Source organism: Melanerpes formicivorus, unplaced genomic scaffold (assembly GCF_026170545.1).
Source record: "Melanerpes formicivorus ecotype bairdi unplaced genomic scaffold, bMelFor1.0.p_v2 SCAF_57, whole genome shotgun sequence".
In the NCBI taxonomy this organism is placed as follows: Eukaryota; Metazoa; Chordata; class Aves; order Piciformes; family Picidae; genus Melanerpes; species Melanerpes formicivorus.
The window spans coordinates 4,058,323-4,080,225 of NW_027142409.1; the positions used below are offsets into that span (position 1 = coordinate 4,058,323).

General features: G+C 43.6%; 1 protein-coding gene across 6 annotated transcripts in view; it reads right to left on the bottom strand.

Annotated features, from left to right (window-relative positions):
* Positions 1-21,903, bottom strand: part of FBXO25 (F-box protein 25) — an 88,347-nt gene that overhangs the window by 52,229 nt on the left and 14,215 nt on the right. For all 6 annotated transcript variants that reach the window (XM_068161356.1, XM_068161352.1, XM_068161353.1 and 3 more), the window contains 2 exons: positions 7,210-7,319; positions 5,763-5,812 (listed from right to left, as the gene is read on the bottom strand). In XM_068161356.1, the coding sequence (XP_068017457.1) occupies positions 5,763-5,812; positions 7,210-7,319 (160 nt within the window). The remainder of the gene's footprint in view (positions 1-5,762; positions 5,813-7,209; positions 7,320-21,903) is intronic.

The following is a 21,903-nucleotide window of genomic DNA, read 5'->3' on the forward strand; positions in this document are numbered from 1 at the left end:
ACAGACAGAAAACTTGCAGGCAAACAGCAAGAGCAAAAGAACTTCATTGCTTTGCCCAATAACATTTTTGCTCATCCTAGAAATACTAATCTCTTATTGGTACCATTATATATACATAATCCTTAAAAGCTATTACAAATACAAAATAAGACCAAAAATCTCATTCCATAATATACCTATAACAAACCCTTAACTTATGCTAATACCAAAAATCCTTAAAACCTTAAAAAACTATGTTAAAATTAATCCATCAAATCCGTGTCTAAAAAAAAAAATAAAATTGTTACATTAACTAAAAAAAACACTTTCCAAAATTAAAACCTGTTTACACATTCCTTAACTATATTACAAGGAGCTCCTTTGAAAAGCCTATAGGCACACAATTAAAAAGGTTCGAACCAAAAAAAAATCATACAATGTAAACTCATTACAAAGTACTTACACTTTACTACAATTACTATGTACCAAATACCTGTAAATACCAAATGCTTACTTATTCATTATGCTTATTAAAAAAACTTAACAAAACTCTAAATAACAAATCTCTGGAAAATCATTACAATCAAAAATGACAAAATTAATACTGTTGCTTTAAATCAGAGCAGAATAGTGCAGCTGAAGCCGCTGCGGGGGGAAGGGGTGGGGGCTGCTGCCGTGACCGCTGCTCCGCTGCCGTCGTGGCCGCTGTTGGGCCACTGCTACTGTCGGTGCTGTCGGTATCGGTGGTGTGTCAGCCGGTACCGCCTTGGTCGGAGCCGTCGGTATCCGCGGGGGCCGGCAGGGCTCGCGGGAGGGATGCGGTGGCAGGAATGCTGTAATCGCGAGCCTCCAAGCGCTCCATTTTTTCTAAGAGGGGCCGTAAAGCAAAGTCGGCGCTGTTTGAATTCCTCGCTGCCGGCGTTGTCTTCCGAATCCGAGCCGTCGCTGGCAATGTCAGAGGAAGGTGTTGATAAAAGGGGTCGAACACACTGAGCTGCCTTTTTTTCGGCTTTTTCCCCGCTGTGTGCAAACGGTAGTGGTGACGGCTGGTAAACGCGGTGTGGTCGCCGCAAGATGTATCGGGGGCGGCCCCGGTCGATCGGTTGATAGTTCTCAAACACATCTTTCAGCTGCAACTCAGATACACCTGACGCTGCATCTCGTCCTGACAAAGTTGCTCTAGCTGCAGCAGCCATTCGCTGTTCCAGTTCATAGGTTTTAACACAGTTCATGCATTCTCACCACGGCTTTTGCAGCTTGATGGTAACCCAGTCCCACAGTTTGTCAAAAAGCTTATCTCCTAACTTACACCATTCTCCTTCATCTCCCTCCTCGTGTAAATGCTCTGCAAACCTTCTCCAATAATTTATGTTTCTTTGTCCTAAACCATCGTTAATCTCTGTTTTCTTTACTTCCTCTATTTCCGCAGTTTCCTGTATTCTTGCCAATTCATCATTCGGCAACTCAGAAGAGTGAGGTGGCGGAGGAAATTCCTCCTCTTTGCTACTGACACCGCTACTTTCACTAGTACCTGCCACTATGCCACCCAAACCCCTAACACATGCAGCCTTCTCCGTTATCAGTTGTTCTTGAATTTCCTCTGATAACTGCAATCCACTATGCGTTATTCCTGCCCCATTGGGGTCTGAATATTCTAAACGCGATCTAGCTTGCCGCGCTGCTACTTGCTCAGCATGGTGCCTATCTAAACACTCCATTACTGCCTTCCACCACTTCCCACATTTTCGTGCTTGCTTATCTTCATCTAACCCGTGCAACCACAAGTCTTGGCCAAACTTTTTCCACTCGCTCTTTTCAAATACCTCATTAGGATCCCTAAAATACTTCAACTCCTCTGCATATTCTAACATGGGTACTAACTCCCTTTTAAAATCTAACTTACATCCTCGCTTTTCTAAAAAGCACTTAAATAAATCATACGCCGCCTGCCTATCCATTACTATCTATTATTCGTTAATCTGTGCGCACAGACTCAGAGCAGTATCGGCTTACGGCGTCTTCGGTCTCTGCTGCTTCCTCCGCCTCTCTGTGGGTCGGTAAACACAGCACCAGTACTGCTATCCTGGACCGGAATACTTCTTGCTTTCCGCGCTCTCGAACCCTGATAGTCCTCTTCGGAACGGCACGGCTTCCTTCTTCGCCGTGACTCCTTTCGGAGATTTGCAGAACCCTCCTTTTAGGTTCAGGACCCACTCTGTGGGGTCCCTGTTCAAGGCGCCACTTTGCCGCAAGAAGGGGTCGACATACAGATCAATGTGATCGATCGAATCCACTTTATTAGAGCATCAGACAAGCTTATATACAATTTTAGTTAATTATGCCTACTATTCACTTGCTTATTGGATATTTGCTAAATGTCAACCCCACCTCTTGCGGTTGCACGTCCTGGTTCCTTGCTCAGACAGGCCAACAGATGTATCCTGTTTTTGAACAAGTCCAGACTATTTCAGGGACAAAAGTCCTTGCTCAGCGTCTTTGCTTATTGCAACGGTTCATATGCTTGTCATATACACTGGGTCCTCTGCCGCCTTATATTTTTATCTGCAAATGCAACACAGTCTTCTACTCCTTTTGCTCTTAACCATTCTTCCACAAATAATCGCTCCACAAACCACAATACCTTCATGTTTGCTAATTCAGCTAGAAAACACTAAATCAATCAAGTAATAAATTAAACTAATTATCTGCCACACGTTGGGTACGCCAATAAAAAAAATGTGGTGGGTTTGGAAGGGGTAAGGCCAAGAAGCCTCCTCCCTTCCCCCTTGTAAGGTAAAAGGAAAAAAAAAAATTGAAGGGAAAGGAAAAAAAACTCACAAGCTGAATTAGCAAAGCAGTGGAGCTATATTTACAAAGCAATGTAGGGTTTGCAGGGGAATATTTACAAATATACAGTATCTACAATATATACAAAGATATACAACAGAGTAACACAGAAATGAAAGTGACCCCCCTCAAGGCAGAGGGGTCCCCCACCTCCGCTCTCCCCTCCCTCCCCCCCCTTTCCCCAGAATGGGATAGAAAGAGAAAGAAAAGAGAGGAAAAAAAATGTTAGAAGCAGTTTGTGTTAATTGGAAAGGAGTTAATATACAGGCCTGGTATCTTGTTTTCAAGGCCGAGGCCTTGGCAGAAAGCCCAGCACAGAAAACTGCTGCACGGAGAAGAGGCGGAAGCAAGACTGATAGAAAAGTCCAGGAAATGTCCAGTTCACTCCCAGTTCCGAAGGTGCTTCCTCCCACTTCACCAATGAAATTGTTTAGACTATTCCTTCCGTTTACCAACTTCCGTCCACCATATTCCCTTTCTTAAGGGGGCAACGTCAACCGGCCACAGTCAGGCAGGATTTGCCCTTGGCAAAGCCATGCTGACTGCTCCCAATCACCTCTTCACTATTCTTTTGAGCGAGTAGTGACTCCAGGAGGATCTGCTCCATGATCTTTCCAGGCACAGAGGTGAGACTGACTGGCCTGTAGTTCCCTGGTTCCTCCTTCTTACCCTTTTTGAAGATGGGGGCAATGTTTCCCCTTTTCCAGTCTGTTCATTCCTAGACAGACTTCCCTGACAAATTACATGATGTTGAAAAAGTGGCAGTACAATTAACATTTCTTTTTGCAACCCAGTGTAAACTTACCCTGGATGTACCCCAGTGGGACAGGAGACAGTTACTATCCCCTGCAGAGTTGTGGCAACTCCTGCCCTTTGGCTAATGACTGAATTCAGGATTGTACTGCTTGATCAGTTAATGTACCCGAGACCCGAGCGTGTTGCACATTTGACAGGATGCAAAAATTTGCTCTCTAATAGCAGTAAATTAACATTTACAGACCACAAAACTTTTGTTGAAATGTAAATATTTGTGTCTGTGCTCTGGCTAAACAGTTATCAAAACAGTTATCAAAAGGCCACGCTTAAATACATTAACATGACAGATACAGTTCCTTGGATAGCTGGAAACAATTTCCATGAAACTTCAGTTCCACCTTCCCCAACATACCATCATGACAAAAGTACTCAAAGAACATCTCCAGCTTCCTTTTCAGCTATGTAACTGCATTTGTTTTGGTATTCCTTTATTTTTAGTGCTCTCCCATAGCATGTTTCACACATTTGTTATGGAGACCTTCCTATTTTTGTCCTTTTGCTCTAAAATTCAGCATCCAGTTTGGAAGAAAAGTTTCCTAGTTACAAGACAGCCATTTTGAAATAAAGTAAGATTACAACCTGCAAGGAACAACTAGAGCCACTGTAAACTACGTTTTAGATTATCTTAAATTGTTGCTCTGAATTTTTTGGTTCAAGTATGCTTATTCTTACATTCTACTACTTTTATTTTTTTACTGTATGATTTTGAATTTTACAAGGAATTGAAAAAAAATATTAGCAATGATTAATTGTAACCACCTCTGCTTTGGCGTTTGTATTTTCATTTGAAACAAAGACACAGGAAAGATGAATGGTCAATTGTTACAGCACAACAGCAGTAACAAGAATAGGCTAATTTGTACACCAAGATATTTTGTCCACTCGCTGAATGGACAGGACAGACAAGTTGATAATCACACTTCATTAGTACATCAACTTCTGCACAAGTAGGGGAAAAATAAAAAATATAATCTCAACGTAGAGGTTCTACAGGACAGCAATGAATGATTTTAGGCAATTTATGTTTTGGTCTCAATGTAGTTTGAAAACTCAGCTTCACAACCTTGTGGTTCAAAGCACCATAATGACTGCTGACAGTCTGTTGTTCCCTCTTCCCTTTTATCCTAAATTTGAGATGGCAGAAAGGAAAAGGCATGCTTTAGACTTGTAGACCCATGTAAGTAACTATCACAGATGAAGGTAAACTGGTAAAGAGGGCAATGAATTTGGTGAAAGGCTTTGTAATACCCTTCAGATATAGAAGGGCAGCCTCCAGACTGGTGGCCTGCAAGGTTTAGTCTTCCACTGTTTCCTCTATGTAAACTCTCTCCACAACTTGAGGCCCCTAACATTCTGTGAACATCGTGCTCTTCCCAAGTACAGATCTCTTTACAGTCTCTCTCAGCTCTAAAATGCAAAGCCAGGTTTGCCTACATGGCTAGGGTCACCACACTCACCTCCTTCCCTCCCTCCCAGGCACTGGGTGTGTGGATGAAAGCCTTACAGGTGTCCGAGTTTCACCCAGCCCAGATAACCAACCATAGGAATAAACACAGGAAAGAAATTAAAACTTCAAGACAGTATCTCTATACAGAACGGATACATTTTAATACTTGGCTCTCCAAGAGGTCATTTCAAAATCTTTCATATCCCCTTTACAATTGCATGATACATTTTGTATCCCAAAGTGAAAGCAACTGGCCTTTGTGGAATATAGAAGTCAGAGGACTTTGTAGAGTTTGAAGATGATTTTTTTACTTACTTGTGTTCAAATTTACTTCAAGAGTCCAAAATATCAGGTAGCTGCCTGCAGAAACCTTCTTTGGAGACATTATTCTGGTTTTGCAAATACTTTCAATTTGAATTCAAAGATACATAGTACAGATATGAGACAAATGGGCTTGGACAACTGGAGAACTATATGCCCAACTCTGTAAGTTGCCACATCTCTGACAGAAAGACCCACGTAAAAGTGACTTTCCTGGCTGCCTTTGCCTCACCACATGTAGGTGTACATAACCCTTAAGACCAATCAGCACAAATGCCTTGTTTTTAATGTATTATTTGTTAACTAAAGAGCACAAAGATATAGGAATAGACCCACAGCATGCAGCACTTACTTCTTTGGTGCTTTCTTTATGAACATAAATCCACTTTTCACGATAAAAACCTACAATAAAATCAAAATATGAGCACTTTTAGGCTTCCACTTTAGGTAATGCTTTCTAGAAAGAAACAACAAAACACTATCCTGGATAAAATGCTTCATAAGCTAGAAGAGATGGCTAAGCAGTTTTAATGAAGGAAGTTTATAAGGGCTGAAAAGGATGACTACTAATTTTCAGATGTTATGTACTTCAAAAACAATAAAGGAAAAGTTAACCAATCTGATAAATGAACACAAGAGTTGGCAAAAAATTGACAGTTGTAGAACAATTTTTGGGCACTGTGTACCAACACTACTCATTTTTTCCTACAAAACACCCAATTCATTTTTTAACCAAACAGGCTCCTTAGAGCTTAACACTGGGAAGTACAGAAGGGAGCAACTCTTGCTGCTGACTTACTCTACCCCTCTAATCCATTTTCTGGAAAACTGCCTGCTCCACACCTACTTAGTTGCAGATATTTCAGAGAAGTCAGTTATACGAGACCAACAGAGGCAGCTAGTCAAACGTTCAGCTTTCAGAGGTCTTATGTCAAATGAAAACATGCTCTTACATACAGCCACTTGAATCTTTCAAAATACATTAGGCTCAGACAAGCCTTTGGAAGCTTGCAGCTTTGTGCACAACCATTTCTAATACAATTTTGGACATACACAAATAGTGGAGATAATGCCCATATCAAAGCATTACAAATGGTAACACATTTCTAATCAACTTACTACTATTTTATCTACTCTACCAAATTCTCTACTTCATTAAGTTCACTTGCTGTCATAAATATTTGCATTTCAAAGTACAAGTGATCTTTTAAGACTGAGAACTGACAAAATGACTATTTGGGTTTTTTTGGGTTTGTTTTTTTTTAAAGTAATTGTTCTTCGAGAAATTCAATACTGATACATTATTTACCATGAGATATAGGTTTTATGCCAGAATATATTAGTTTATGAACCAACTCTGGAGTTGTTTCTCTAATCAAAACTTTAATTAAGGAACAATAAACCAGCTGCTTTGGTAAACACAAGCTTCTATAAGCCTCCAGAAGAATTTAACTTAAAACTAGTCCACAAAACTGAATAGTGCTTAGTATCTGAAAATGTTTATTATTCAGGGATTACTATTCTTGAATTATTAGCTTTGGATATTTAAAAAACAATAAAACCAAACCAACAAACCAATAAAACCCCAACAAACAACAAAAAAACCCAACCCCCCACACAAGAAATGATCAATGTCACAGACCAGTTAAGATGTATCACTTCTGACACCGCAACTTGATGCCAATACAGAAGTAAACTCAGAAGACTACTCCGTAGATAAATATAAATGAACAACTATTATAAAAGTTTACTGAACCTACAAGAGCCTTCCAAAATAAATGAAAAAACTCCAGCCTTACATTGTGAATCTGTGTTAGTCCTAAAATGATCTTTTTTCCTTTTCTTGGCTGCAAACTCACAATCTTCAGTACCATATATTTCTTCATCCTCACCATCACCAGTTATGATGCTGAAATAAATGCAACTGATTAGAACTGCAGTGATTGAATATTTGAGATGAATACAGCTTATAATTCTCTCCATTGAAGTTTGGCATCTGGAAAGTAAAAACAAACAAAATTTTTCCTCCAATGTTCCTCTACCTGATGGCATATAGCAAAACATATCTCAAGAAACAGGCTGTCTCATTTCTTCTTCCCAGGAGGGTTTAATTTTGTGACAAACTGATTAAATACACAAAATTATCTTCCTAATAGGTATCTTGTAAGTCATTACTGGCATTTAGTAAGGAATACTGCGGAGACAGTATTAGCTGGACAATTGGCTGTCTGCAAAGCTCTGGTGTAAGGAAAAAACCAAACAAACAACAAAACAACCCCCAAACCAGCACCACAAGTTCAAGTCTCTTACTGAGAATGAAAGCAAGGGTCCCACAGACATCAGAAGAATGGGACAGGAAAATTAGCACTTCTCCAGGGACTGCTACCTTTCCTTCCAGAAAGTTGGAAAGCTGTGCAATGAGTAACAAAGCTGCTCTACCATTTCCAAAAGCACTTCCTAAACACCAAGCTCAAATACAAAAAACTGAATCAAGTGCTGCACATGCCACCTGGTGTGACAGAAGCCTTAATTTAATGTTTTTACCATAATACTGCACAACATCTGAGTGTACCTGGAATGATTTAAGTAGATACATAATACTGCCAACTTACAGCTATTCTTACTTTCTTGCCTTGACAATGCACTTCATAAAAAAATACTCTAAAGCATCTAAAAGCAAAGTACCTTGTTGTGACCGTTTGAGGCTGTCCCTTTAAGAAATTGGATATTGTGGTTTGTAAACGAAAGACGGATCTAAACTAATTTCATTGGTAGATTGGGAGAAAGCACCTTTTGAACTGGGAGTACAGCAGCCTTCTGGTCAGTCTTGCTTTCTCCCCTTTGCAGCTCGCAGCTTTCTGGGCTTTCGGCCAGACTGAATGATAAGATAAGGCCTCTTCTAACACATAACCGCCTAACTGCTTTTTTTAACATTTTTTAACATTTGCTCTCTTTCTCTCTTTCTAACCCTCTCTGGGGAAAGGGGGGCCTTTCCCCCAACCCTACGACACTTGTATCCTTAGGCCTACAGTGCATACAAGAATTTCAGCCTTTTCAAAAAAGTCATTTTATAGCAGTGTTTAAATAACCTCTTGGGGACACTTAACATGTGAAGCCCCAAAACAGATAGCTTTCGAGAAATAATGGGTTAAAACATAGAATGTGAAGCATTTGAAGAAAGCATAAACCAGATAGAGCAATAAATCGGCTAAGGCATGGGACACTGTGACAGAAAAAGGAGATAAGTGATAAGAACTGTTGGGGTAAGCATGATTCAGAGCCAACAAGGTCAAACTGACCCTAAGAGCCTTGTCAAGTCAGCGGAACCAAGCCGGGTACACCGAGAATTGACCAAATTAGGAAAGGAGTTCAAAAGTTTAAGGAGGAAGACTCATCAGGAGACCCCTGCCCATGATGAAGGCCACCGGAATGACCACCAAGAAGATCCTCAAAAGAGATGTCCCCGCCCACGCTCCGCCTACACCACGCCCCATATGAATATGCATGCAAAGATATGATTATGTATATTATCTGATGTAATACTACATCCAAAACTGTATAAAAGGCATGCTTTTGTTACGGGAAAGGCAGAAATCCATTTAGTGATTTCTCCAACGCGTTGCCAATAAAAATACCTCCTGTCTATCTGACTTAAACTGAGTCTCTTAGGCAGTTATTCTCGCCTTTTGGGGCAAAATTCGGCATCATTTTCTGGCAACCCAGATGGGACCAGACAGGAGATCCAGGCCTTAAGGGGTCCTCCCGAGCCGGGTCCGGGGCCGGGACCCTCTGGGCGCCCCTGACGACTTTTTGTCAGAAGAGACCCCCCCCGGACCAGCGCTCGTTGGTGGACGAAGGGTTACCTGCATCTCCTGCTCCAATCAAGAGGTATTTTAATTGTTTATTGATTTTGGGATAAAGTGCTTTGACTGGGAAACGGGGACCAGACGTGGTCACCAGGGACGCCCTGGCAAAGTTCCGTATATCGGGGTTCGAGTCCCCACTGGAAATCGGGGTGTTTGTTAATCGGGTGTATGTTTCTCTTTCATCTTAATGTTGTTGCTTTGCTTCTGAGAAGATACATTTGTGTTATACTTTTGTCTAACATTGTTATGTTGTCTGCAAGAATCTCGTAATTTAGTAAGACGCAAGTTTGAATTTCGGGATAAGGACTCGGTATTTTGTGTTAACTGTAATCCCTTTTGTGTGTAAGAATTTATTGTGATATCATCTGCAAACCGTACCTTGGTTTACAGCTGTTTTACGGGTGTGTGACAGCCCAAAGCTGACTAGTATCGGTACTATACGGTTGGCCAGCGACATCTCGTGGTAAAGCAGTGTACTCTGATAGACCGGAAAGGTAGGACAGTTTGGATGAATGCGTGGGAGTGTGAGTGAATGAGACGCAGCATCGCTGCGAAGCGAGAAGGAGTCCTGCTCCGCATTTCCTGTTCTTCGCGAGAAGCCAGGTCGGAAACGGACAAAGCGATTGGAAATTGTGTGTATGAAGTGTTAAAATATATATTGGCATATAGTGCTTGCGGGAGAAAGAGACTGTTCCGGTTAAACAGAGAACACAGATACAGGGAACAGCCATGGGAGGGCGACAGAGTAAGGACATAAATATGAAAACCCCCTTAGGATGTATCCTAAAGCACTGGAAGGACTTGGGAGGGATTCCAGGGGGAAGCATAAGTAAAAAGACACTCCTTAAATATTGTACACAGTGGTGGCCATTGTATAAATTAGATGACAATGAGAAATGGCCACCGGAGGGAACAACTAATTATAACACTATTTTACAACTAATGCTCTTCCTCCGCCGGCTCAATAAATGGGATGAGGTGATGTACGCAGACATGTTCTTCACTCTAAGGAATAAACCTGAGTGGCAAAGAGAGTGCGGAATTAATGTAGCCCCTCAGGATCCCCTAGTACTAGCCCTGGAAAGGGATAAGAAGGGTCCAAAGCCTAAAGAACGTTGCTGTGATGCATGTAGTATTGGACAGCAGTGTCTCAAGCTAACAAGAAGAGATAGTGGAAAGGAGAGCGAAATAAGCCTGAGGGAATACCATCCATTCGCTCCAGGGTGGGAAGGGCCTCTTCCCAGGCCAAAAGAGGAACAAGGGGATCCTAGCCCATTAAAGGAACTGGAGCGATGGTGGAAATCTAAGTTTGGGCACAGCCCTCAGAGGTTAGACAACAGTTGGGAGGAGGGTAGTTGTGGTGGGTTTGGAAGGGGTAAGGCCAAGAAGCCTCCTCCCTTCCCCCTTGTAAGGTAAAAGGAAAAAAAAATTGAAGGGAAAGGAAAAAAAAAACTCGCAAGCTGAATTAGCAAAGCAGTGGAGCTATATTTACAAAGCAATGTAGGGTTTGCAGGGGAATATTTACAAATTTACAATATATACAAAGATATACAACAGAGTAACACAGAAATGAGAGTAAGCCCCCTCGGCAGAGGGGGTCCCCCACCTCCGCTCTCCCCTCTCTTCCCCCCCTTTCCCCAGAATGGGATAGAAAGAGAAAGAAAAGAGAGGAAAAAAAATGTTAGAAGCAGTTTGTGTTAATTGGAAAGGAGTTAATATACAGGCCTGGTATCTTGTTTTCAAAGCCGAGGCCTTGGCAGAAAGCCCAGCACAGAAAGCTGCTGCACGGAGAAGAGGCGGAAGCAAGACTGATAGAAAAGTCCTGAAAATGCTCAGTTCACTCCCAGTTCCGAAGGTGCTTCCTCCCACTCCTCCAATGAAATTAGTTTAGACTATTCCTTCCGTTTACCAACTTCCGTCCACCATATCCCCTTTCTTAAGGGGGCAACGTCAACCGGCCACAGTAGTCCATTAAAATCGGGGATTGACGAGAAGAAAAGCAGCCCTCAGGGACTAGATAGTCCACAGGGGTCGGGGAGCTACATGGATGCTGACAGCCCACCCAGACTAGAAGTCGAAAGGGAGGAAGGCAGTCCGTCAGGAGCAGAGAGCCGAAGGGAGAAACGTAGCCTGCCCGAGTTCAGTCCATATGGGGATAACAACACATCCAGAAGTGGAGACGTTTGTAGAATGGAAACCAGCGCACCAAGGACTGGGGACAAAAGTAACTCACTGAGAAGCGGCGTCTCTAAACTGAGAGGCGACGTCTCTGAATTGAGATATAGTGAGAAGGATGTTGGCATACCCAACGTGCGGCAGATAATTAGTTCAATTTATTATTTGATTGATTTAGTGTTTTCTAGCTGAATTAGCAAACATGAAGGTATTGTGGTTTGTGGAGCGATAATTCTTTTCAATTTTTGGGGCTCTGGTTTACAGGTATTGTTTGGGTTTGATTTTGGATTACCTGGGTAAATATTTGGTGCGGACAATTTATATGTGGGTTATGTATAGAGTTAAATTATGGTATGGAAAATGTATCAATTTATTATGGCCAGTGAGATACAGGAATGTTACCTCCACCACTCTCCCAATTGAGATAAAGGGTTTTAAGATTCCGCCTGAGGAGACAGTAACTTTAGGTGATGCCTGGGATCCAAAGGTGATTTATTTGATGTGTATAAATCTGTTGTTAGTGATGGTAATTGCATATTTACTGTTCTCTTTACGGCGAGAGAGAAAGGTGTCCAGGGCGTGTTTTATTATTAAAACTAGATCAAAAAGAAAACGCCGTGGCTCTCGATCAGCCCCAGAGTCATCTAGTGACGAGGACTGTGGAGAACCCGTGTCAGTCAAAAAGAAGGCTAAAAAGTTAACTGGTAAGGCAGCTCTAAATGACTTTGCTGATTCTAGCAAGCAGCCAAGGGCATCGGCTGGTATCAACATGGCACCTACTCCTTCTCCCACTTCTCCTTCTTCTTCTTCTCCGTCGGCCATTAATGGAGCAACGTCACTTCCACCCACTCCCTCAGTGGGACCGGAAGTCACTGCCCCAGCAGCTGATTTATCTCAGGACCTGTCAGCTTCCATTAAGGTGGCTGTAAATTCAAACACAGCTCCAGTTAAGGTGGCTCCTTTAAAGACTAGAGCTGGAAAGGGCAAAGATGGAGAAGAAGAGGAGGAGACTGATCCTGGTGAGGGGCCCTCTACTCTAAAAGATCCTGCTCAGGAGGAAGAGAAGGTTTGTTTTAAAGATCTAGCTAACCTAGTGAGATCAAAGCAGGATAGAGATGAAGCTAGGAAGGCAGCTGGCAAAGGTGGTTCTCAGCTTAAAGAGATCCTTAGGAGAATGACAGCAGGATTATATGGGCAAAGAATTCAGGGAGATGAGGAGGAAGATGATATTACGGACTGTTCGTCACCACGGGAGGAATTGAGAAATGTCCGTAAAGATTTCACCAGGGCAGATAAGGAGCCAGTTCTAGCTTGGCTTAGTAGGTGTTATGATACAGGTGCTTCAGCTCTAACAGTTGGAGACAAGTCAGCAGCTCAGTTAGGAACTCTCTCAAGGGACAATGGAATAGATAGACATCTAGGCGAAGCTCTCGGTAAGGTTAATCTGTGGATACGCCTTTTAATAGCGGTTGCCCTGAGATACCCTTCCCGAGATGATCTTCCCTGGAATCCTAAACCCTGGACTACCATAGATGAGGGAATTAAGCGCTTGAGAGAATTTGCTGTTAGAGAGCTACTCTATGGTGAACATGAAACTCGGAATCCTGATGACGTTCCTGTGGGTATTGGTCTTGCTAAAAAGATCATCAAACTTGCTCCCTCTAATTATGCAAACATTCTGGCAAGCAGAATTGTGTCAAGAAGTTATGGTGGAGCTTCTCCTACGGTTGGCCAATTCAGTGATCAAATGAGACAATTGGAGGATAGCATGACACGTGGTTCTTTGGTTTCAGCCATTGAAACTTTGTCTGGAAAAATTGAGAATTGCATGAAGGATCTGAAAGATTCCATATACCAATTGGCACAAAGGGATAATTTCAATTCTTCCTCCAGGTGGGTACAAGTCTCATCTGTGAGGAATACACGACCTCCAAGGAGGTCATTCCAAAACAGGACATTCCAAAACAGGTCATTCCAAAACAGACCACCAAGGCAATCACGTAGGACTATTTGGATAACTCTGCGTGATCAGTTTGGTGAGAACATGAACCGCTGGGATGGCCAACCAACTTCTAATCTTTTCAGGAGACTGAGGGAATTGCAAAGTGGCAGAACCCGAGGTAGCAATACCAGAAGGGTAGCTGTTACTTCCACAGTTCCCCAGAACGACTCTTATGGCTCCAACAGTGGCTCCAGTTATAACATGCAAAGTTATAACCCTGCAAACTATGTGCAATGCACATGTGCGCATGTTCCCCATAACTAGGGGTGCCCTGCCTCCCGCCAGGGGGAGGAGAGGGATAACAGAGATAATAGAATCTATTGGGATGTGTACATCCAGTGGCCTGGCACTTCACAATTTCGGAAGTACAGGGCCTTGGTTGACACAGGAGCTCAGTGCACCATAATACCATCAAATTATCAGGGATCAGAGTCCATAACTATTCTGGGAGTCACTGGTGGATCTCAAGAGTTAAGTAAGGTAGAGGTTAATATAAGTTTAACTGGTAAACAATGGAGGAAGCATACAGTTGTGACCGGACCTGACGCACCTTGTATTTTGGGAATTGATTTTCTGAGAGAAGGGCGTTTCAAAGACCCTAGAGGTTACAAATGGGCTTTTGGAGTAGCTTCTATAGAAATTGATGGACAAAAATTGAAGCTGTCTGCCAGACCTGAACTTTCTGATGAATCTGCAGTTGTGGGACAACATAAGATACAGGACATTAAATTGCCGGTTGCTTCTCAGACTGTGCATCACAGACAATACAGAACCAACCGTGACTCTTTGTTGCCCATTCAGAATCTGATTCGTCAGTTGGAGAGTCAGAAAGTCGTCAGCAAAACTCATTCACCTTTCAACAGTCCAGTGTGGCCTGTGCGGAAGCAGAATGGAGACTGGCGTCTGACGGTAGACTACCGAGCCCTAAATGAAGTGACACCACCTATGAGTGCAGCAGTACCAGACATGATGGAGCTACAGTATGAGCTGGAATCCAAAGAGGCCAAATGGTATGCTACCATAGACATTGCTAATGCATTTTTCTCTATTCCCATAGCAGAGGAATGCAGGCCTCAGTTTGCTTTCACCTGGAGAGGAATCCAGTACACTTTCAACAGGCTGCCAATGGGCTGGATCCACAGCTCAAGCATCTGTCATGCAGTGATCCACGATGCTCTGGAGAAAGGCGGAGCTCCAGAACACATCCAGTTCATCGATGATATCATCGTCTGGGGTAAAACTGCTGAGGAAGTCTTCAAGAAAGGTAACAAAATCATTGACATTCTTCTGAATGCAGGTTTTGCCATCAAGCGAGACAAGGTGAAAGGGCCTACCACAGAGATTCAATTTCTGGGAGTGAGGTGGCAGGATGGACGCCGACACATTCCAGTGGATGTGGTAAATAGAGTCTCTACCATGGCAAGTCCCACAAACAAGCAAGAGACCCTACGTTTCTTGGGGATAGTGGGATTTTGGAGACTACACATTCCTGGATACAGTCAGATTGTGAAACCTCTGTATGATGTGACTAGAAAGAGAAACCATTTCCACTGGGGACCTGAACAACAAGCAGCCTTTGACCAGATAAAGCAAGAGGTGATTCAAGCAATGGGTCTGGGACCTGTCCGAGATGGTCCAGACATTAAGAACATTTTGTACACGGCTGCAAGTGACAATGGTCCAACCTGGTGCTTGTGGCAAAAAGCTCCAGGTGAGACACGTGGACGACCTCTTGGTTTCTGGAGTCGAGGTTACAGAGGTTCAGAGGCTAATTATACTCCAACAGAGAAAGAAATTCTAGCTGCCTATGAAGGAGTAAAAGCATCTTCTGAAGTGATTGGAACTGAATCACAACTTCTCTTAGCTCCCAGATTACCAGTTTTGAATTGGATGTTCAAAGGCAAAGGATCCACACCACATCATGCCACAGACTCAACCTGGTCCAAGTGGATGGCTCTGATAACACAGAGAGCTCGAATGGGAAATCTTGAAAGACCTGGTCTAGTGGAGGTGATCTCAAGTTGGCCTGAAGGCATCAACTGTGCCAAACCTCCAGAGGAGAAAGTAACTCGTGCTGAGGAAGCTCCTCCTTACAATGACCTCTCTGATGATGAAAAGAAATATGCTTTGTTCACAGATGGTTCCTGTCGTCTTGTTGGAAACAAGCGAAGGTGGAAGTCTGCAGTGTGGAGTCCAACACGCCGAGTTGCAGAGGCGAAAGATGGAGAAGGGGAATCCAGTCAGTTCGCAGAGGTAAAAGCTGTCCAGCTAGCTCTCGACGTGGCTGAACGTGAGAGATGGCCAAAGCTTTATCTCTACACCGACTCATGGATGGTAGCCAATGCTCTATGGGGTTGGCTAAAGAACTGGAAAAAGAGTGGTTGGCAGAGAAAAGGAAAACCCATTTGGGCAGCCAACCTGTGGCAGGACATTGCTGATCGAATCGAGAGAATTCCAGTGAAAGTGAGACACATCGATGCTCACGTACCTAAGAGCAAGGCTACTGAGGAACAACAACACAACCATCAGGCAGATCTAGCTGCAAGAGTTTCTCAAGTAGACATGGACTCTGACCTTGATCTCGACTGGAAACACCGAGGTGAGATATTCTTAGCTCGGTGGGCTCATGATTCGTCAGGACATCAAGGCAGAGATGCAACATACCAATGGGCTCGTGACAGATCCATAGACATTTCCATGGATGCTACCACGCAAGTCATCCATGACTGTGACATTTGTGCTGCTATTAAGCAGGCAAAACGACTTAAGCCCTTGTGGTATGGTGACAGATGGTCCAAGTACAAGTATGGTGAAGCTTGGCAGATTGACTACATCACTCTACCACGTTCTCGTTCTGGTAAGCAGTACGTGCTTACTATGGTAGAGGCAAACACTGGATGGTTGGAAACTTATCCAGTTCCACATGCAACTGCACGCAACACCATTCTCGGTCTGGAGAGACAGATCCTGTGGAGACACGGAACTCCAGAGAGGATTGAGTCAGACAACGGAACTCATTTCAAGAACAACCTTGTAAAGAGCTGGGCAAAAGAGCACGGTATTGAGTGGATATTCCACATTCCCTACTATGCACCAGCTTCAGGAAAGATTGAACGCTACAACGGTTTGTTGAAGACCACTCTCAAAGCCATGGGAGGTGGATCTTTGAAAAACTGGGAAAAGCATTTAGCACAAGCAACCTGGCTGGTAAATAGTAGAGGTTCAGTGAACCGAGCTGGACCTGCACATTCAGATTTGCTACGAAAAGTAGAAGGTGATAGAGTTCCTGTTGTTAGAGAAAAGAATCTGTTAGGTAAAACTGTTTGGGTATTTTCACCCTCAGGAGAGGCTAAACCTGTCCGAGGGGTGGTTTCAGCTGAAGGTCCGGGTCACACTTATTGGGTAATGCAAGAGAATGGTGAAATTCAGTGTATTCCACAAAGAAATTTAACTTTAGCTGAAAGAGGTTAATTTTGAACTGTTGTACAGCTACATCGTGTCCAAAGGAAGAATCAACGAGGAATCTACGGTGCATGAACCCTGAGATCCCTGAGAGCCCTGAGTCAACTAAGAGACCCTGAGATTTCCCTGTTTCCCTTTTCTTCGCTTCATCAGTGAAGAAATGAACTGTTTTCCATTTTTCTCATTTTCTGATTTTCTTGGACTTTTGAATCATCTACATCTGAGCATAGCCGGAATGGACTATAAACTTTGCTCACGAACTGTAAATATCGTTTTGGATTGGATGGACAGTATGAACAGCCAATGAAATTGTTTAGAAGGGGTGGACTGTGGCCGGTTGACGTTGCCCCCTTAAGAAAGGGAATATGGTGGACGGAAGTTGGTAAACGGAAGGAATAGTCTAAACTATTTCATTGGTAAAGTGGGAGGAAGCACCCTCTGAACTGGGAGTGTAGGAAAGATATCTTGGGCACTCCGGCATTTTATTTTCAGTCTTGCTTCCGCCTCTTCTCCGTGCAGCAGCTTTCTGTGCTGGGCTTTCTGCCAAGGCTCCGGCCTTCAAACTGACAAACTTGATAAGGCCTGTATTAACTCCTTTCCAATTAACACAAACTGCTTCTAATTTTTTTTTCCTCTCTTTCTCTTTCTATCCCATTCTGGGGAAAGGGGGGGAAGAGAGGGGAGAGCGGAGGTGGGGGACCCCTCTGCCGAGGGGGGGGGGCCACTCTCATTTCTGTGTTGCTCTGTTGTATAGCTTTGTATATATTGTAGATATTGTAAATTTGTAAATATTCCCCCTGCATTCCTTACGTTGCTTTGTAAATATAGCTCCACTGCTTTGCTAATTCAGCTTGTGAGGTTTTTTTTTTCCTTTCCCTTCAATTTTTTTTTCTTTTACCTTACAAGGGGGAAGGGAGGAGGCTTCTCAGCCTTACCCTTCCAAACCCACCACAACGAGACATGCAAAAAGGGGGGCAGAGAACAACTTGATATAGTAATTCAGATAAAGGATAAGAGAAATGGGAGGGGAGCAGAGGATGAGAGGGACAGCAGCCCAGGACAGGATAGGAGCCGGCAGATACAAAAAGGGCGACAGACGCAGGACGAGAACCGGATAGATTGTGTAATAGAGATAGGAGGGGAAAATGAAGAACAGGAGGGGGGGAAGAGGAAAGAGAAGAGAAAGAATAGGGGAGACATTGAGGCACAGGAAGGAGATCCCGGGGAAGAGATCGGTCACTCGTATTATACCAGATCTGTGGCACGGGGGGAAGCAAAGCAAAGAGAGGAAGGGAACCATACGATAGCTCCTCTCCGACAAGTTGTACCAATGGCAGGGGAAAGGACTAGAGTAAAGGTGCCATTCTCGACAAATGATTTGAACAGTTGGAGGGATGAGGCAAGGAATTTCAGGAGAAATCCTGAGGGAGTAGCGAAGAGGTTTGAATTAATGGCAAAGAATTTAGATATTGATTGGGAGGATATAGAAGTGATGCTGTCAGAGTTGACAGATACAGAAAGGGAACTCGTATTGGAAACAGGAAAACGACATGCTCAAGTATTATCAGGAAGACTAGAAGATAATTTTCCCAGCAGTAAACCAGAATGGGACCCGGGCAATGCCGAGCACTATCAACAGCTAGTGCAGTATAGAAAACTGATAGCGATGGGCTTGCGTAATGCGATCCCTAAGGCTATCAATTGGTCAATGCTATATGACATCAGGCAGGGAAAGGATGAGACCCCATCAGAGTTTTTGGATAGACTTAGGGCAGCGATGAGACAATACACACCCCTGGACCCAGCAACAGAGGAAGGGAAACAGCACTTGTTAGGGTTGATGATGGGACAGAGTAACCCAGACATCAGGAAGAAATTACAAAAACTTGAGCATCCAGCAAATAAAAACCTAGAGACACTGCTGAATGAGGCATGGAAAGTATACAATAATAGAGAGATTGAGGAGAAGAAAAAGGAGGACAGGAGGATAGCGAGAGTAGTGGCTGTAGCAGTGGCAGCTCAGAAGACAGATTACTCGGAACCTGGAACCAGGGGAAGAGGTAGAGGCAACCCAGCAGGAAGGGGAGGGAGGCTCCAACCCCACCCAGCTAGAGTAGGGCCAAATCAATGTGCGTACTGCCTACAGATGGGACACTGGAAGCGAGAATGCCCCCAGCGAAGGGAAAGGCTAATGGCCACTACTACTACCACACATCAGGATAGTGAATGAGGAGGACCGGTGGGCCATACCCTAGCAGACCCACTGGTTAAAATGGAGCTAGGGGAAGGTAAAAAGGAACTGAACTTTTTGATTGATACGGGAGCAACTTTTTCGGTTTTAAATCAGGAATTGGTACCTAAAAGTGATGAATTTGTACAAGTTGTGGGAGCAACAGGCCAACCAGAAAAGGCTTACTTTTTGAAACCCATTAAATACAAAATTGGGAAACAAATGGGAATTCATCAGTTCCTGTATTTACCAAATTCGCCAAAGCCCTTATTGGGGAGAGACCTATTGGAGAACTTGGGAGCCATAATAAAGTTCAACAAAGACAAATTGGAATTACAAGTAAATGAGGAACAACTGATTACAGCTCTAAGCCTAATGATCAGTTGTGTGGAACCTAAACCTGAGAATCACAATTTCGAGCGAATCCTGAACAAGACGTACCCATTAGTGTGGGCTACTGATATACCTGGAAAATCAAAACAAGCAGTACCGATTGTTGTTGAACTTAAAGTTGGGGCAAAACCGGTGATAAGAAAACAATACCCTCTGAGGATAGAAGACAGGAAGGGGATCGAGCCCATAATCAAAAGGTTTTTGGAACTGGGGTTATTGGTAGAATGCGAATCAGATTTTAATACACCAATCCTGCCAGTAAAGAAACCTAATGGAGCCTATAGACTAGTTCAGGATCTGAGAGCAGTAAACGAAATAACCAAGACATTACATCCGGTAGTTGCTAATCCATACACACTTTTAACTAGACTGAAGGATAATTTGGCCTGGTTCACCGTATTAGATTTAAAAGACGCATTCTTCTGCCTTCCCTTAGCTCCCGAGAGTCAAAAGATTTTTGCCTTTGAGTGGGAATCTGTAGATAGAGGAAGAAAGACTCAACTTACCTGGACGGTATTGCCCCAAGGATGGTGCAATTCCCCCACGATTTTTGGGAATCAGTTAGCCAAAGAATTAGAACAGTGGGAAAGGCCACTGGGAGATGGCACCCTTCTGCAGTACGTAGACAACCTCCTAATAGCAACAATGACAGAGGAAGAATGCATTGAATGGACTATTTCCTTGTTAAATTTCCTGGGTTTAAGTGGATATCGAGTTTCTCAACAGAAAGCACAGCTGGTGCAAAAAGAAGTGGTGTACCTGGGATACGAAGTCTCCAGAGGACAGCGATCCCTGGGAGCAGCTAGGAAAGAGGCCATCTGCCAGATACCTAAACCAGAGACGGTGAGAGATCTGCGCGCCTTTCTGGGGATGACAGGGTGGTGTCGGCTATGGATCTACCAGTACGGGATACTCGCTAAACCACTGTATGATTTGTTGAAGGAAACTAAGAACGTCCTAGTTTGGACTCCTGAGGCAGAAGGGGCCTTCAAGAAGTTGAAGCTGGAGCTAATGAGAGCACCGGCCTTAGGTCTCCCAGATGTATCAAAACCATTCTGGCTGTTCTCCCATGAGCGACAAGGGATGGCCCTAGGAGTCCTAGCACAGCAATTGGGACCACACAAGAGAGCTGTGGCCTACTTCTCCAAGCGATTGGATGAAGTAAGTAAAGGATGGCCAGGCTGTCTGAGGGCAGTGGCCGCAGTAATAATTAACATAGAAGAGGCCAGGAAGCTCACGTTGGGTCAAAAGATGACTGTGTTAGTATCTCACACTGTGTCAGCTGTGCTGGAACAGAAAGGCAACCATTGGCTGTCGCCTTCCAGATTCCTAAAGTACCAGGCCATCCTGGCTGAATCAGATGACATAACCATTCAGGTAACTAACATTGTGAACCCAGCTTCATTTCTAGAAGGAAGAGACCCAGCAGAACCCATCGAACACAACTGCCTGGAAACAATTGAAGCAGTCTACTCCAATCGCCCGGATCTCAAAGAAGAGCCGTTCGAAGATGTGGATAACTGGTTCTCAGATGGCAGCAGCTTCGTGAAGCGAGGAGTAAGAATGGCTGGCTATGCAGTCACTACTACAGAAAGGGTAATTGAGTCGAACCCCTTGCCTGCAGGGACCTCAGCTCAAAAGGCAGAGCTGATAGCTCTAACTCGAGCCCTGGAATTGGCGGAGAACATGCAAATTAATATATGGACAGACTCTAAATATGCCTTTTCCGTTGTACATGCTCATGGAGCCATTTGGAAAGAAAGAGAACTGTTGACTACACAAGGAAAAACGGTCAAACATGCAGAGGAGGTTCTGCGATTGCTAGAGGCGGTCCAACTCCCAGCACAAGTGGCCATAATGCATTGTAAGGGACATTTGAAAGGTAACACTATTCCAGAAATAGGAAACAGGAAGGCAGATACAGAAGCTAAATTGGCTGCCACGAGGACTAGGGAAGTGAAAATAACGGCCCTAATACCAGGAGAGCTGGATACCAACATCCAGCCAGATTACCAGGAATCAGATCATAGATGGATACGAAGAAATAAGGGCAAAATATTAGAAAATGGTTGGGGTCAATTGGAAACAGGACAGTTAGTAATACCAGGAAACGTGATGTGGCAGTTTGTAAAGGCAGAACATGAGAAGGCCCATTGGGGTCTAGATACGCTTTACCAATATTTGCAAACCAGGATAGCAGGACCGAAATTATTTACTACTATAAAACACGTTACATCCCAGTGCGAGCGGTGTCTGAAAAACAACCCGAATACGGGAACCAAGGTACACCAAGGAGCCATAAATCGAGGTAAATTCCCAGGTGAACTATGGCAAATTGATTTTTCTGAACTCCCAAGAAAAGGGG